General features: G+C 36.2%; 1 protein-coding gene across 12 annotated transcripts in view; it reads right to left on the bottom strand.

The window, feature by feature from the left end:
• Positions 1-4,312: 4,312 nt before the first annotated feature.
• Acsl4 (acyl-CoA synthetase long chain family member 4) overlaps positions 4,313-14,987 on the bottom strand; it is a 104,396-nt gene continuing 93,721 nt past the window's right edge. For all 12 annotated transcript variants that reach the window (XM_042690025.1, XM_042690017.1, XM_042690023.1 and 9 more), the window contains 3 exons: positions 13,499-13,613; positions 11,458-11,615; positions 4,313-6,162 (listed from right to left, as the gene is read on the bottom strand). In XM_042690025.1, coding sequence (XP_042545959.1) covers positions 6,005-6,162; positions 11,458-11,615; positions 13,499-13,613 — 431 coding nt within the window. In that variant the 3' untranslated portion in view covers positions 4,313-6,004. The remainder of the gene's footprint in view (positions 6,163-11,457; positions 11,616-13,498; positions 13,614-14,987) is intronic.

Raw genomic sequence — 14,987 nt, 5'->3', positions numbered from 1 at the left:
AGCCAGCAAAATCCAAGGTTCCTGCCTGCCTCCTTGGTAGGAAACCTTTCCATTCCACTGCACGACCTCCTTCCATGTTTCAGGCAGTTCGGATTTTATTTGTAGACTTTTAATGGTGCTAAAGATTGGGAAAGCACTTGATCTTAGAAAGAAGTGCAGAAATCATTTTAGATTAGGGTTAAGTAAGCTCAACTGTTTCTTTGGGACTAGGACATATACAGTCATAAATAGCATTGTCAACCTTGTGTTAATTACTGCCCGAATATTATCTTGAAAATGTCTCTCCCATTCAGTCTTCACAAGATAAGAAAATGGAAAAAAAAAAACCCCACAATGTATTTACTTAGAATGTTCTGTAGGAACAGAGTAGGAAATGTGGGAAGGGGGAAGGCATTTTTATCTTGGATTCCTATAGCCCCATCTGGTGGATACTTGAGTTTATTGTTTCTCTTTATTCAGAATGTTTTGCAGCCCTTTTTGTATTACCTGTTTCTGAGCTATGTGTTATGTTAGATGCTGGGAATCAAGAGCTTCCTGCTGTAGTGGTGATAACATTCTCATGGGAACAAGAGAAAGGCAGATGCTAGCCAGACCATTGCAAGAAAGAACGGTGAAGGTGCTGTTAAGTGGTCAAAAGCAGAGCATAGTGCTTAAAAATATCAGCTTCCACTTCAGACAAATCCTTATCAGGATTCCACCCTGGCCACTATCAGCTATCAAGATATGACATGCACCTTTTCTGCACAGCAGTTTCATCATCTGCAAAATGGACATAACAGTGCTTCCCATAGGGTATTGTGGCAAAGAATGAGGTGAAACTTTGAAAGTACTTAGCATAGCACCAGAACATATTAAATACTCAGTAGTGTAGGCTATGGCTGTTACTTCATTATTAGCAAGCATATGGCATCCTGGAACCAGAGAAGATGCATTTGAGTCTATCTCTGAGAATCAGGGCACATCTCCTTGAGATGACCCCCTAGGATGAGTTATGAGCAGGGAATAGGCACTTTTTCCATGTGGAAAACAACAGTTCACCTCCTCTCATGCTTCTATCAGCAAGGATGGTAGAGTCCTTTGCCTCAGGTGTGTCAGGGGTTCCCGTGAGGTTTTCCGAGCTGGAAATCATACGGGAACATTTAGAAACTATTGGAATAAGGCACCAGGTCATGAGTGAAATTGTTCACATGGTGAGTATAGGAAATTGTTCACATGGTGAGTATAGGGTCTGACTTGAAATTCAATGCTAAAAGAAAATTAAGACCAGTTGTGTCAACTACCATCTGTATGGTTTAATTTTGACTTTGTTCATGAGCAGTAATGCTTCAGTGGCTTATTATTCATACAGCATTATGCTAAGTAGGCAAGATGGGACCTGATCATTTTCTACTGCCTCAAAACATGAGCAAATTCTGGGCACCCTAGCTACCCGCTGAATTGCCTAGAACACACCATGGACCAGAGCTGAGTCTGTTCATATTGCTCATCTCTGTATACCCTAATGCTTTCATGTTATCCAAGTTATACTTATCCTTCAAGGCTTACACTTCCCCATTATGTGCCAGCACACTGGCAAGCATTGGAGATGTAATAATAGTGAACATGAATGACAGTGTCAACCTTCTCAGTACTGACAAGAGGCCATCTGAGAATGCAGATAGGAAAATAAATCATTCAGATCATGTGTTGCCAAACACATTCTGAGATCAGGGATGCATCTAGAATAGTGCTTTCCAACCACATGTGTTACAGTTTAGTTTATCATGCCCCTCAGTGGATGAATGGATCAAGAAAATGTGGTATATATACATACTGGAATTCTATAGTTTCATCAGAAAGAATGACGTTGCTCCATTCATAAGGAAATGGAAAGACTTGGAAAAATCATATTATGTGAAGTAAGCCAGACCCAAAGAAACAGGTTGTATGTCTCCCCCCAGTTGTAATAATTACAATGTGCCTATAAATCTCTAAGTAAACCCAATGGATAGTAAAAAAAAAACAACAAAATAAAACAAAACAAAAAGCCACACTTGGAAATGATAAATTAACACAGGACTCTAAACATTCACAGTGAGAACAAAGGAGGATATTCTTAGGAGAGGACCACAAGGACTCAATACCTATGGGCATAAGATCATATAAAATGATGTTATCAAAATGACCTCCAAGAAATGGAAATGAGGTTTTTTATTTTACTTTTTGTTTTTCCCGTTTTCCCTCTTTTGTTGCTGTTTTTGGTTTCTGTACCTTATATAAGTTTATCTGATTTGAGAAGGAATAGGGAAAGCACAGAAATGGTGTGAGAAAATGTGAGGTGAACAAATACAACAGTGATACTCACTAGACACTGTGTTGGAAATGAACTATCCATCTTAGGGGGGGAGTGGGGCCAGTACGGAAAAAACTGGGAGCAAATGAGGGGTGAAACTGTTCAAAAAGAAATTACTCAATGCCCAACTTATGTAATTGTAACCCCTCTATACTTCACCTTTACAATAAAATTAAAATAAAGGGGCTGGGAATGTGGCTTAATGGTAGAGTGCTTGCCTTGCATGCATGTAACCCTGGGTTTGATCTCTCAGTACCACTTTTACAGAAAAAGCTGTAAGTAGCACTGTGACTCAAGTGGTAGAGTGCTAGCGTTGAGCAAAAGAAGCTCAGGGATAGTGCCTAGGTCCAGAGTTCAAGCCCAGGACTGGCAAAAATAAATAAATAAAATAGTGCTTTCCAACAGTTCTTACTGCTTAGCTTACATGGGTAACACAGAAGTTCCCCTGGGATAAGAGAGGTGCTTTGGCCACTCCAAGGGCAGGGGCATCAGTATCTAGCTCTTAGAGATCCCTGGTCTGTAACCTCAAGCGTATGGTCCATGAGGTTCCTGCTGTTGTCACTCCACTTAGTGAGGTCTGTGGGGGGGATGAATGCATACTCATTGTTACCAGTCAGAATCTAATGAGAATCACTTTTGCTTCTTCAGCATTGGGTTCAGACTAGAGATATTCAAGGAAGCCTTCCCCAAAAGCTGAAACATAAAAGGGTCTCTGTCTCTTCCATGTTCCGGCAGACAGAATCTTCAGCTTCTAATTCACCTCCATGGTCTGTAATGTGCTGAGATCACTTGGCCTTTTGTCTCCCCATGGCATCTCAAAGGATTAAACAAGAGAGGCCCTCGGACTTCTTTAAGTGAAATGTTTTAAAACCAAAAAAGAATGGTACTGCACAGTTGGGGATTTAGCTCAGTGGAGTTCAGTCCTCAGTTCTGCAAAACACCCCCAATAAACAAAACAAAACAAAACCTGTCAAAAATGATATAAATAGGCTTGATAACATGGGTTGGATTTATTTAACAAGATTTTTGAGTGCAAACTTAAAAACAAGAACAAAGCTTTTCATCAAAAGTAAACATGAAATCTACATAACAATCCTGCAATCGTGTATTTGGACAGAAGATACAAATATGAATACATAATTTGTAACTACATTAAAAAATTAAAGTATTTCTTTCCAAATTGAAAACACCTCACTACCTTTGTTAACCTGTTCCCATCTTGCTACCTTAGAAACATTTGTCATAGACGCTCAGGAAAATATAAACAACAATTACTAATCAATCTAAGATAAAAGAAAAACAGTATATTCTCTTTCACTTCTTGAGTATTTTTAATTGATCGCTTGCATTTCATTTCTGAAAAGTTACATAATTCTACCTCCATTTTAGGCAAAAAAATGAATACAAACATCAAAGAGGCAGGATACTTTCATTAAAGCAAAAGTCACAAGTGTTTGACTTAGAAATATACATACTCGTAGTAAATTTAATAAGTACAACTTTGATGACTGACATATAATAACTGTGAATGATCTAAACAGGTATAAAAATGTGAGATCAAAATCTTTAGGCTCAAATACTTAAAAAGTCACTCTGAATATGGAAAGATTTCCACTTACATAAACATGGATTTTTTAGATGAAAAAAAAAATCAGGGGGTAGTGGCATCTCCCTGGTCCCTTAACAATATTTGGATTTCGCAAAGTATTAGCAGCACCCAACCTTACATGTTTAATTATGCATTTCAAAAGGACCTGTTCAACAGATTCATTGGCAGTGTTCCAGCTTTCGGGAGATGAGGGTGATGTCTGAGATAAGATTGTATGTATGCACTCATATGTTTAAAATCACCATTCCAAATGGAGATGGGAGAATCACATATTGGAAAAGTCTAAGAAAATTATCTTTAAAGGATAAACAGGCCAGGAACAGGAGAAAATGTATAGTAGTCAACTTGATAATAATGGTTTTTCACTTTTCAAAGGCAAGTTAGGAAGAATGAGAATATTAATACATAACTTCAGGGAAAACTCCCCTAAAATTGTACTTTGCAAACCACTGCACAGAAATCATTACAGAAACCTTCAATCTTGCTAAAGATACCAGATGATTTTTCATTATTACCACCATATACATAACATTTAAATATTTTCTTTATAAATATTTTAGAGCAACAAGAATTTTTCCTGCAGTGGTGGCCCACATTTGTACAAAGCAATGTAAGCAACACACACACATATATGTATATATAAAATGATTACGAAAAAGTGCAAAGAATAACAGTATTAAGAATTTATGCTTCTGTTTCTTTTTATAGTAACTAGAGTTCAAGTGTGACTATCAGGGAACTATAATCCCAGATTTTAATTATAAGATTTAAAAAGAAACCCACACTCTAAGTTACTACAAACACTTCAGTCCTTTATCAAGTAACTCTGCCCTTATCCCAAATCCAGCATTTCCCATTTCTGAACTCTTCACAAACAGGAAAAAGATAAGTGATTAACAGTGTTTTCTTCCCTTTAACTTCCTCAAAACTCACCCAAGAAAATTAGTCACCCGTAGGTTTGAACAAGACTTTGGGAAGTCATTCATCATAACCCGCTTTGTTAAAATTAAAGCAAAAAGAAAGGCTTTCTGAAATGCAAATGACTGATCAAGAATCAAATCGGCAACAGCAAATAGACCATGAATTACAAATGTAGTTTCATACACATAGATTTGAAAACCAATCTGTCAACAAGGGTAAAGTCAAAGTCTAAAGCTGTCTCAGGTTCAGTGCTGTACAAGGGTCATCATTCAAAATGGCATGATTTTACCAGCTTCTCTAACAGAAAATGCTTCTTGTTACATTTGCATTGCCTTTCTAGCATTTTCCTCCTGGTCTTAACCTTTCACTTCAAACAAATACAGAAAGCATTTTTCAAAAAATGTACTTTCCTCTTCAAGGAAATTACAATGACTGATTTTGGATCTCAAAGTTTCAAAAGAACAGTTCATTTTTACTTTGAAAATATTACTAGATATTTTTTGGTATGTATATGTTGTTTTGTTCTTACTTTAGGCACTGTAAATATTCACAATAATTTTTACAATGATTCTATGTCTAATCTATGTAATAGTATGAACTTAAAATACCCTCTAAGGTATTATTTGACTGTGTAGATTATATTATGACTGAATTTTCCCTTTAAGATAAATGGATGGAAGAGAATTTAAAGACCTGTAGCACTTTGAGTAGTGATAACACACATTTGCCATGCTCACTATTTTAACTTCTATATGAGGAAGACAATAGACACTGAAGGCTGCAAATTTTCTCAAACTACATTCTACTCCAACTTCAGTTTATTTTGTTCAACATTAAATGCTTTTTCTTTATGAAAAAATTGTATCTTAGGCTAATTTTTAAAAACAGTGTCTGATCTAAAATTAATAACAGCTAAAGGGAAAGAACTTTCCGATTTCTGTTTCACTAGAACTATGCAAAACTAAGTAAAAGTAGATTCTATAACTAATTTAATCACTTTTGGTTTATTTTTAAAATTACCATGTCTTTAGAATGATACACCTTAACATTCTAATAGGCAGTTCAACAAAGGTTTAAACTCTAGAACCAAAAAAAATTCACTGGGCCACCTTCTGAGCAACTGGAAATAAGAGAGCAACATTTTATTTGCCCCCATACATTCGCTCAATGTCCTTGAGGTAATGGTTCCTCAGTTCCTTCCTTTTCAGTTTGAAAGCATCAGTAACCAAACCAGTTTCAGGGGTCCATGGCTCTGGGCTTAAGCGAACCTTAATTGGAATTTCAAATCGCTCCAAATTCACTGAAAGGAGAAAAGAAGGGATAGGAGAAAGGGAAAAAGGGGCAAAAGGGAGAAAGATCATGGAGGGAGGGGGAGAGAAATGAGTAATCAATAAAACATGAATTTTGTAGAATTTATCTAGATGATGCAGCAAACATTTAATAGTATGTAAATCGTTACTAATGATTCCACTATCTTAGAATTTGGTTTTAAATTTCTCAGACTGTGTACAAGTTGTTTTAGTTGGATCATTTCAGACACACACACATACATACACACACATACACTCACACACACACACTCACATACACACACACACTCCACACTTTTCTCTCAAGAGGCTTGATAGTGTTGTTTCCTTTGCTTGGGATTATCTCCAATCTTAGCTGCATGGTTTTTTCACTTCATCCGCATGTCTACTCAAATAGCACCTCCTCAGAGAAGAGGATCACTTGTAGTAAAAGAGAAGTTGCCTATTTCCTTTATACCCTCTTACACTATGCATTGCTTAAAGCATTTACCACCTTCACAGCATATTATGTATTTGTGTCACCTGCTGGAAAGCAAGCTCCATAAAAGTAGGGTCTTGGATTCTTTTCATTGCCTTCCACAGGGTTACCAAGAGAGCCTTGAATACACACATAGAAGTTTATTAATTCATTCTAAAGAAAATAAAGCCCCTAAACAATTATTGTTCTTATGAGCTATTATTATGTTCAAATATGGCCCAAAGAGGGTATTGTGAATTTCAATCCCTTCTAAGGACCAATACATTGTATTGGCATATGTTGTACTTGAATTAGGCAGCTCAGTGCATGTTGGAGAAGTATAAACAAATAAGGACATAGGAAATCTACAAGGTATGCAATCATTGTAGCTTAATTCTTACAACTTAATCCATAAATTATATTCTTGCATGTTATCGATCATTAATGTAAGTTTATACTTAAAATTCTGAAGGTCCATTAATGGGAATGCTAATGTGCATATAACCTTTGTTTTATGTGTAGTTTTCTAAAATAATAATTGTGCAAAAAACCTAGTACTAAATAGCCTTGGTGACTTTAGAAACAATTTGGTGTCAGTGGAAAGGACAAGGAATTCAAATTCAGGGAAGTTCTTAGTCTTGTAGTTCTTTGAATTTTATGAAAGCTTGGATCAATTGGTGATTTTTTTCATTAAAATGAGGTAAGAATAAAATAAAACACTGCATATGAAGTTTATCTTTCAAATATTACTTAGGACTAGCTTCTAAAAATAATGCCTAAGTAACACAAGAAGATGAAACTTGCTTGAATTAATCAGGCTTCTCTTAATACATTGCAAGGATGTCTGAAGTAACTATTCCCAGTTCCATCTGGATCTCAGCATGAGTTAAATTCTCACCTACAGATTTGGCTCCAAAATGTTCACTTCATTTCACTTTCCATTTATATATATATCCTATTCCAGAAGCACTAAGAATTGGGAAAGGCAAACACATTATTTCAATTGGAATATGTTTAACTGTCCCCATATTTTAACCTCCATTAACTTAACTACTACTTAACATAAAGGGGGGGGATGCTTCTTCTAGGATTTCATTTTGTAAACTCCTATATGTTATTTAGTACCACAATCTATAGAGAGCAATTGATCATCACAGTTCCCTACAAACAGAATAAAGTAATTGTTAACAAATGAGAAAGATGAACACTTAAAGAAAGGAAAAACAAATCAATGGCACGTGTAGCATTTTATCTGAATTAACCTGAACATTATGAAATATGATCTGCAGGGGCAGCATAGCCTAATTTTTATAGCCACTAGTAGCCGCCCAACTTACCTATTTATTTTCATTCTTTTGACACCATCTGTATATGATGCTTACATTTAAACATGAAGATAATGGCTAAAATGATATATTTTAGGCAGATTTTACTAGAATTTTATACTGCTTTAGACTACTTTTACATAGTTTTGGGTTAAATCTCTGAAATTATGTTTGAGCCAAATGAATGAACTCTTTAACATTCTGAAAGGTGAAATGGGACATTCAGTAGATAGAAGACAAGATAAAGTTGAGGAGCTCTTCCAGAATATAAAAAAGGACAAGAAGAAAAGCAAAAGAAAATAGATAAACCCAGGCAATAAAAACAGATGATTCAAAATAAATATAAAATTGTTCTAAACAGACATACACAGAGAGAAAAAGAGTATATGGATGAATCTAGAATGTAGGATGACTATGGGGGAAAAAAGCAAAAGAATAGAGAAGATAAGTATTTCCTAGAACTGAATAACAGACATCTGCATATTGAAAGGATCCACATCAAGTCTCCCTAACAGTTAAGTGATAAAAGACCTACCTACTCCAACGTATATCAGTAGAACTATCAGAACATCTGACATTAACATAACTCTGAAAGCTTAGAAAGAGACAATGATTCATGCAGAAAGAAATGAATGTGTGGATACAAGTAGACTGTTCAGCCAGCAGCATTTAAATTAAAATCCAAGAAAAGTAAGATTGCAAAATGTAAAGGAGACATGAGTTACTATCTTGACTTGTAAAATATGCCAAGTCATGTCTCTATGCTGAAAATATAATCAAGGTGTATTCAAGGTGTATTCAGACACATAAGCACATCTGAGGGGGAGACAAAGGTCAAAAGGTGAACCAAAGCAACAGTGATACTCACAAGACAGTATGTTGGAAATGAACTTTATAATTGGGGAAGGGGTGGATTCAGAGGAAAGGAAAGTAGAAGAAAAACGAGGGGGGGGGGGTAAAAATGTTGGACAAGAAATGTATCTCTCTGTATAGTACCTTGACAATAAAATCAAATTTAAAAAATTACATCTCAGGAAACTAGTAGAAAGGATGTGATCTATTAGATGAGTGAGCAAAGAAGTAAAAAACAAGACAGTGAGATCCAGGAAATGATATCCAAAACAGGAGAGAGGCAAAGGAAATCCCCTGGATGACCTGAAGGGAAGCCTGGAGGTATAGCTAGCCCCAATTTCAACAGCAGGTTGGAGGACTCTAAAGAAGGATGTACCCAAGAAAATAAACATAAAGACAAAGTACACTTAGCTGTATTTCATATTTTTTGTATCTTTTTCAGAATCTGGAGAGATCCTGGGCACTAGTGGCTCATACCTGTAATCCTAGCTATTTCAGGAGGCTGAGATTAGATGATCCCGGTTCAAAGCCAGCCCAGGCAAGAAAATACGTAAGATTCTTAACTCCAATTAACTGCCAGAAAAACGGAAGTGGGGCTGTTACTCAATGTGGTAGAGCGCTAGCCTTGAGCAAAAAAGCTCAGGGACCGTGCCCAGCCCCTGAATTCAAGCCTCCCGAATGGAAAAAATAAAGTCTGAAAGAAGAGTTAACAATATGTACCAAGAAAAAAAAAGTCAAGAAAACTTAAAAAAAAATCTTTTCTTAAGAAAGGAACTCTAATCATAAAATGTATGGCTCAGCCATAAATATTTTCAGTCACAATGATGTAAAAATGGATATGAAACATGAAATCTTACTATAGATTATGAAAGGTGGTATAGATACAAGAAAGCTACATCTTCTGTGAGCTGAAGTCCACTGATATTATCTCAGATGAAAAAGGCAAGAAAGAATAATAAGCATGCATTTCCTTTAGAAAAATGAGACAAATGTCATAGATTAAAAGCAGTAAACTCCTTTGTACAACAAGTACTTCAAGATAGTAAAATTTAAATAAATAAATAAAAGTAAAAATCAATCTATGCTGAGTGGGAATTCAAGTCTTGGGGATCAAGTGGGATACAATATGGAAAGCTACTCTTTGACTTAAATATTAGTTTTGTCCAGGGCCCCTTCCCTCATCCTCTGGCTCTCACTTTATACTCTCTACCAAGGTCAGTCCATCTATCTAATTGCATGGTTTCAACTATCCCCAAGTCTATAGTACAACTCAAGCCTCGCTCATAAAATTTGGATACACACACACACACACACACACACACACACACACACACACACACACACACACACACACACACACAATCATCTGCTGGATATTTTAGTTTAGATTATCTAACAGGCACTATGTATGTCCCAAAGTGATTTCTGCATTTTCTCATAACAATTGTCTTTTCCTCCTGTATTTTTCTAGTTCAATCAGTAGTAGCATCTCCCCCATCATCTGAGTATGGATCTAGGGTTGTCCATCTAGGACTCCTTATTTATATTATCCAAGTACTCATCTAAATTAACCAATTTTGCTTCCTAAATGTTTCCTGATTCCCTGGTTCGGGTTCTCAGCACTCCCACCTTTGTTAACTATGTACTACATCTCTCCTGCTTCAGTTTTCCCCTCTCACATGCACCTTTTTTTTTGGTTGGTTGTGGTGCTTGAACTCTAAGCCTGGGTGTTATCCCTCAGCTTTTCAGCTCAAGGCAAGCACTCTACCACTTGAGCCACAGTGCTACTTCCTCCCATGCACCTTTGAAATGGATTCCAGAGTGAAGAATCTAACCAGAAATGCAAATGTGATTATATCACTAACCTCATCAAATCTGACAATGGCTTCACATTTCCTATAAGACTAAACCCATGTTAGGAAATGGCCTTACTTTGTATTTACTATTAACACCATACTCCTTATACCTTTTTGTGTACCTCATATCTACTAATGCCTTAGTTCAGAATAGCCTCTCTAGCTAATTCTAACTTATACTTAAGAATTACCTTAAGTGACATCTCTACAAGGAAATTTTCCACGATCTCCCAGATAGGGTCCATAGTATCTTACTTGAGGTCCCAGGATTATTGGTTCATATCCCTAATTTTATCAAGACTGTGGTCTATCTTTATGTCCTTCTCACTGGATAAGTTCCTTGATAGTAAAAATATGTCTCATTTCCTATTCTATTCCTGGTGTCTTATATACTGCCTGGCACACATTCATTAGCTGTGTTTCATCTGAGACAGTCCATATATAGAGCCAAAGTACATACACAAAGTATACCCATAGCTACAACATTATTAAAGAGTTATTAGTTTCTACTTGGCACACTTACATTTCAAATCTCTCCACACACTAGATACCCACTTGGAAAAATACTGTCACAAGCAATAAAAAATAGTTTGTTGTACTATAAGGATGTAAGGATCTATATCTACTATAAGCATGTAAGGATCTTTCCAACATAGAAACTCATTAAATATACTTATATTGTAGATTTCCTGAACCCTGTATTTTACTATTAGCACAAATCTTGTAGAGTCTAATGTACACATTATTACTGGATGCCTTTTATGGACCTCAGCAGCCTTACAAAAACATACTCACTGGCATTTGCAGCTTCTCGAATTTCTTTCAGTATTTCAGCTTCCATAGCAGGATTATTGCAGATATCAACCCAAGTTCCCTCCACACCCTTCTGTTGTGCCAAAAGAGTCAGCTTTTTCTGATTAGGAACCACAAAACTGATCACATAGGACTGATCACTAAAAAATTAGCAAATGAAATAGGAATTAAAACACTGAGAATTTTTATTCATATATTATCCAATGACATAGTGCAGAGACAACTACAGATATGCATTTCTCTTATTTGTTAAAATTTCACTGAGGACTAAAACCCAAAGCACTGACTTCAAGAGAAACAAACTAATGGACTAGGAGAAAGCTCAGAAATGAACCCTTGCATCTATACTCCAATGATCTTCAACAATACTCAATGGCAAAATGATAGTTTCTTCAACAATACCTTACAATACATATAAGAATTAATTCAAAGTACATCAAATACCTAAACACTTAAGAGCTAAAAGTATACAACTTCCAGAAGAAAACAGAGGGGAAATGCTTAATGACAATGGATTTGACAACTAGTTTCAAATGTGCCATCAAAGGACAGGCAACAAAAGCAGAGATTAATGTAGTTGATGCCAGCCCAGGGAAAAAGTTTATGAGACAATTATCACAACCTGTAAAAGCTGGGCAGTGGGGGCATGTGTCTGTCATCCCAGCAGCTATGGTCAAAAGCATAAATAGGAGGATTATAGTCCAGGTTTATCTGGGAATATACATGAGATCATATTTAAAAAAAAAAAAAGTAAAAGCAAAAAGGGATAGAGTAGCTCAGTGGTAAGAGTGCATGTCCAGTAAGCACAAGGCCCTGAGTCAAAAACCCAGTATTTCCCAAAATAATACAAATTAACTATAACATTACTATATGATCTAGCAATTCTGCATCACAGTACTATCCAAAATAATTGAAAGTAGACTTAAATAATTATTTGTGCACTCATGTTCACAGCAGCATTATTAAAAAAGCCAAGAGGCAGAAGTAACATGAATGCCCCTTAGCCTATGAGTAAAAACAATAGAGTGCACATTACAATGGTATATTATTGAGTCTAAGAAAGGAATTCTGACAAATGTTACAACACAGATAAGCCTTGACAAGCATAACTGAAATTAGCCAATTATAAGAAGATAAATACTATGTGATTTTTCTTATTTAGAGTAGGCAAAATTAAAAAGAAAGTAAATTGTTAAAAATTTAAAAGAAAGAGTATAATGTTGGGTAGCTAAGGGCCAATGGGAGGGGGAAAGGAAGAGCTGTTTAATAGACAAAGTTTCAGGTCTGCTAGGATGAAAACATTCTGTAGATTGTTCAACAATGTAAATATACTTGGCACAACTGAAATGTTGAAGATGGTACGATTTTTATTTTAACCAAAATTGTGACTGTGTGTGTATGCTTGTCCTGGGGCTTGAAATCAGGGCCTGGGCACTGTCCTTAGCTTTTTTCCCCCTTAAATCTACTGCTCTACCACTTGAACCACAGCTTCACTTCTGACTTTTTGGTCGTTTATTGGACTTTCCTGCCTGGACTGACTTTGAATCACAATCCTGAGATCTCAGCCTCCTGAGTAGCTAGGATTACAGGCGTGAGACAACAGCTCACAATTATAATTTTTAAAAAAAGAATACACTAAGAAAACCATAGTAACACAGAAAATGATTCAATCTCTTAAGGTTTTGATTTAGAAATAAAACTTCCTCAATATGTACTAGCTATTTGACTTTTTTTGGAAAATCACTTTGGGTAAGTATAGAGTTGTTATGCATGTTCAACAAAACAACTGTGAAATTGATAACTTAGCAAGACAGTAGGTATCCAATGAACATTATAATGGTTGAGTTAGTACAAGTAATCTTCAAATTGTTGAATTCAAGAAATTTCATAAATGTACAATTTCCTAATTTGGATGAAAGTTCTAACAAAGGGTTTGATATTATCCTTATGCTTCTATGTAGCCAAATTCATTTCTAATTTTCCTTTCACTGTAAGTTTATGAAACACAATGTCTGCAAGTTACCTTTTGGCAAAAGCACAAATGTTGTCAATAAGTGGGCAGTTCTTCAGTGCTGCCTCTACTTTCCCAAGAGAAACATATTCTCCAGCTTGTAGTTTCACCAGGTCTTTCTTACGATCTGTAAGTCATGAAGAAATTTAAGCTATACACTCTGTTTCGTGAAGGTATGTACAGCTCTGATTTTCTTTGAATCCCACTGCATTAACCTTTTATTTACAAAGATACATTTCTTAAAATCTTGTTACATATAATGCTTGCCTAAGTAAAGAGGTATTTTCTAAGTCACACTCATGACCAAAGCTTTAACATCTTTATTCTTTCTGTGGCATTGGATCTGATCCCTGAGCCTTGAGCATACTATGCCATAATTTTACTAGATATTCTTTATGTGATAAGATCTCCCTAACTTTGTCCATACTAGCCTCAAACTCAAGATTTTCTTGTCTCAGAATCCTGTGTCAGTGGGATTATAGGCATGGGCTACAATATCAGTAAATACTGTATCATTTTAAGTTATCATAATAAAATTAATGTAAGGAACTGGATTTCGGTGTGTTGGATTTGAATGGGGGCTCTGCCCAGTACTAGCTATGCAATTCCATACATGGCGGTTAACCTCTCTGACCTTGCTTTTATCAATAGAAATAATGATGCTTATCTCTTTATAGGGATGTCACACCATGCCTGACATATAGAGCACATTTAACAAATGTTAATTCCCATCTTTCCATATGACATTTCCTTTTTACAAGGATAATGACCTAAGAAATGTCTAGCACATGGGGCTGGGAAGGTGGCTCAGTGGTAGAGTGCTTGCCTTGCATGCCTGAGGCCCTGGGTTCGATTCATCAGCACCACATAAGCAAAAAGAAAAAGCCGTAAGTGGCGCTGTGGCTCAAGTGGTGGAGCGCTAGCCTTGAGCTGAAGAGCTAAGGGACAGCGCCCAGGCCCAGAGTTCAGGCCCCACAAACAGACCCCTCTCCCCAAAAAAAGAAATGTCTAGCACAGCTGAAGAAATTAAAATAGAATGCTATAAATCATAAACATATAGCCAACATTATACTGAAAATCTGAAATTATTTCCTTTAAATCAGGAAAGAGACAAGAATGTCCAGTCTTCCCACTCTTATCCAATAAAGTATTAGAATTCCTAGCCAGAACAATAAGGCAAGAGAAAGAAAAAAGAGAGACAAAGCAGGGTCCCAGGGGTTCATGCCTACAATCCCAGGTAGTCATGAGGCTAAGTTCCAGATGATCACAGTTCTGCACCATCTAGGCAGAAGAGTCCTTGAAACTCCATCTCCAAAACAAAACAAAAATATCCTAGGCTGGAAGTGTGGCTCAAGAGGTAGAGCACTAGCTGAGCAGGTAAGTGGAGAAAGCATGAAGTCCTGAGTTCAAAAACCTGTTCTTGCAAAAAGATATGGAGATGGTAGAAATAGGAAGAGAAGAGCTCAAAGTAACTCTGCAGATTATATAATGGTATGCTTAA

Source organism: Dipodomys spectabilis, unplaced genomic scaffold (genome assembly GCF_019054845.1).
Source record: "Dipodomys spectabilis isolate Male_0828 unplaced genomic scaffold, ASM1905484v1 ptg000132l, whole genome shotgun sequence".
NCBI lineage: Eukaryota > Metazoa > Chordata > Mammalia > Rodentia > Heteromyidae > Dipodomys > Dipodomys spectabilis.
Note: the sequence above shows the minus strand (reverse complement) of the source record. Positions and strands in the feature narration are given on the sequence as shown.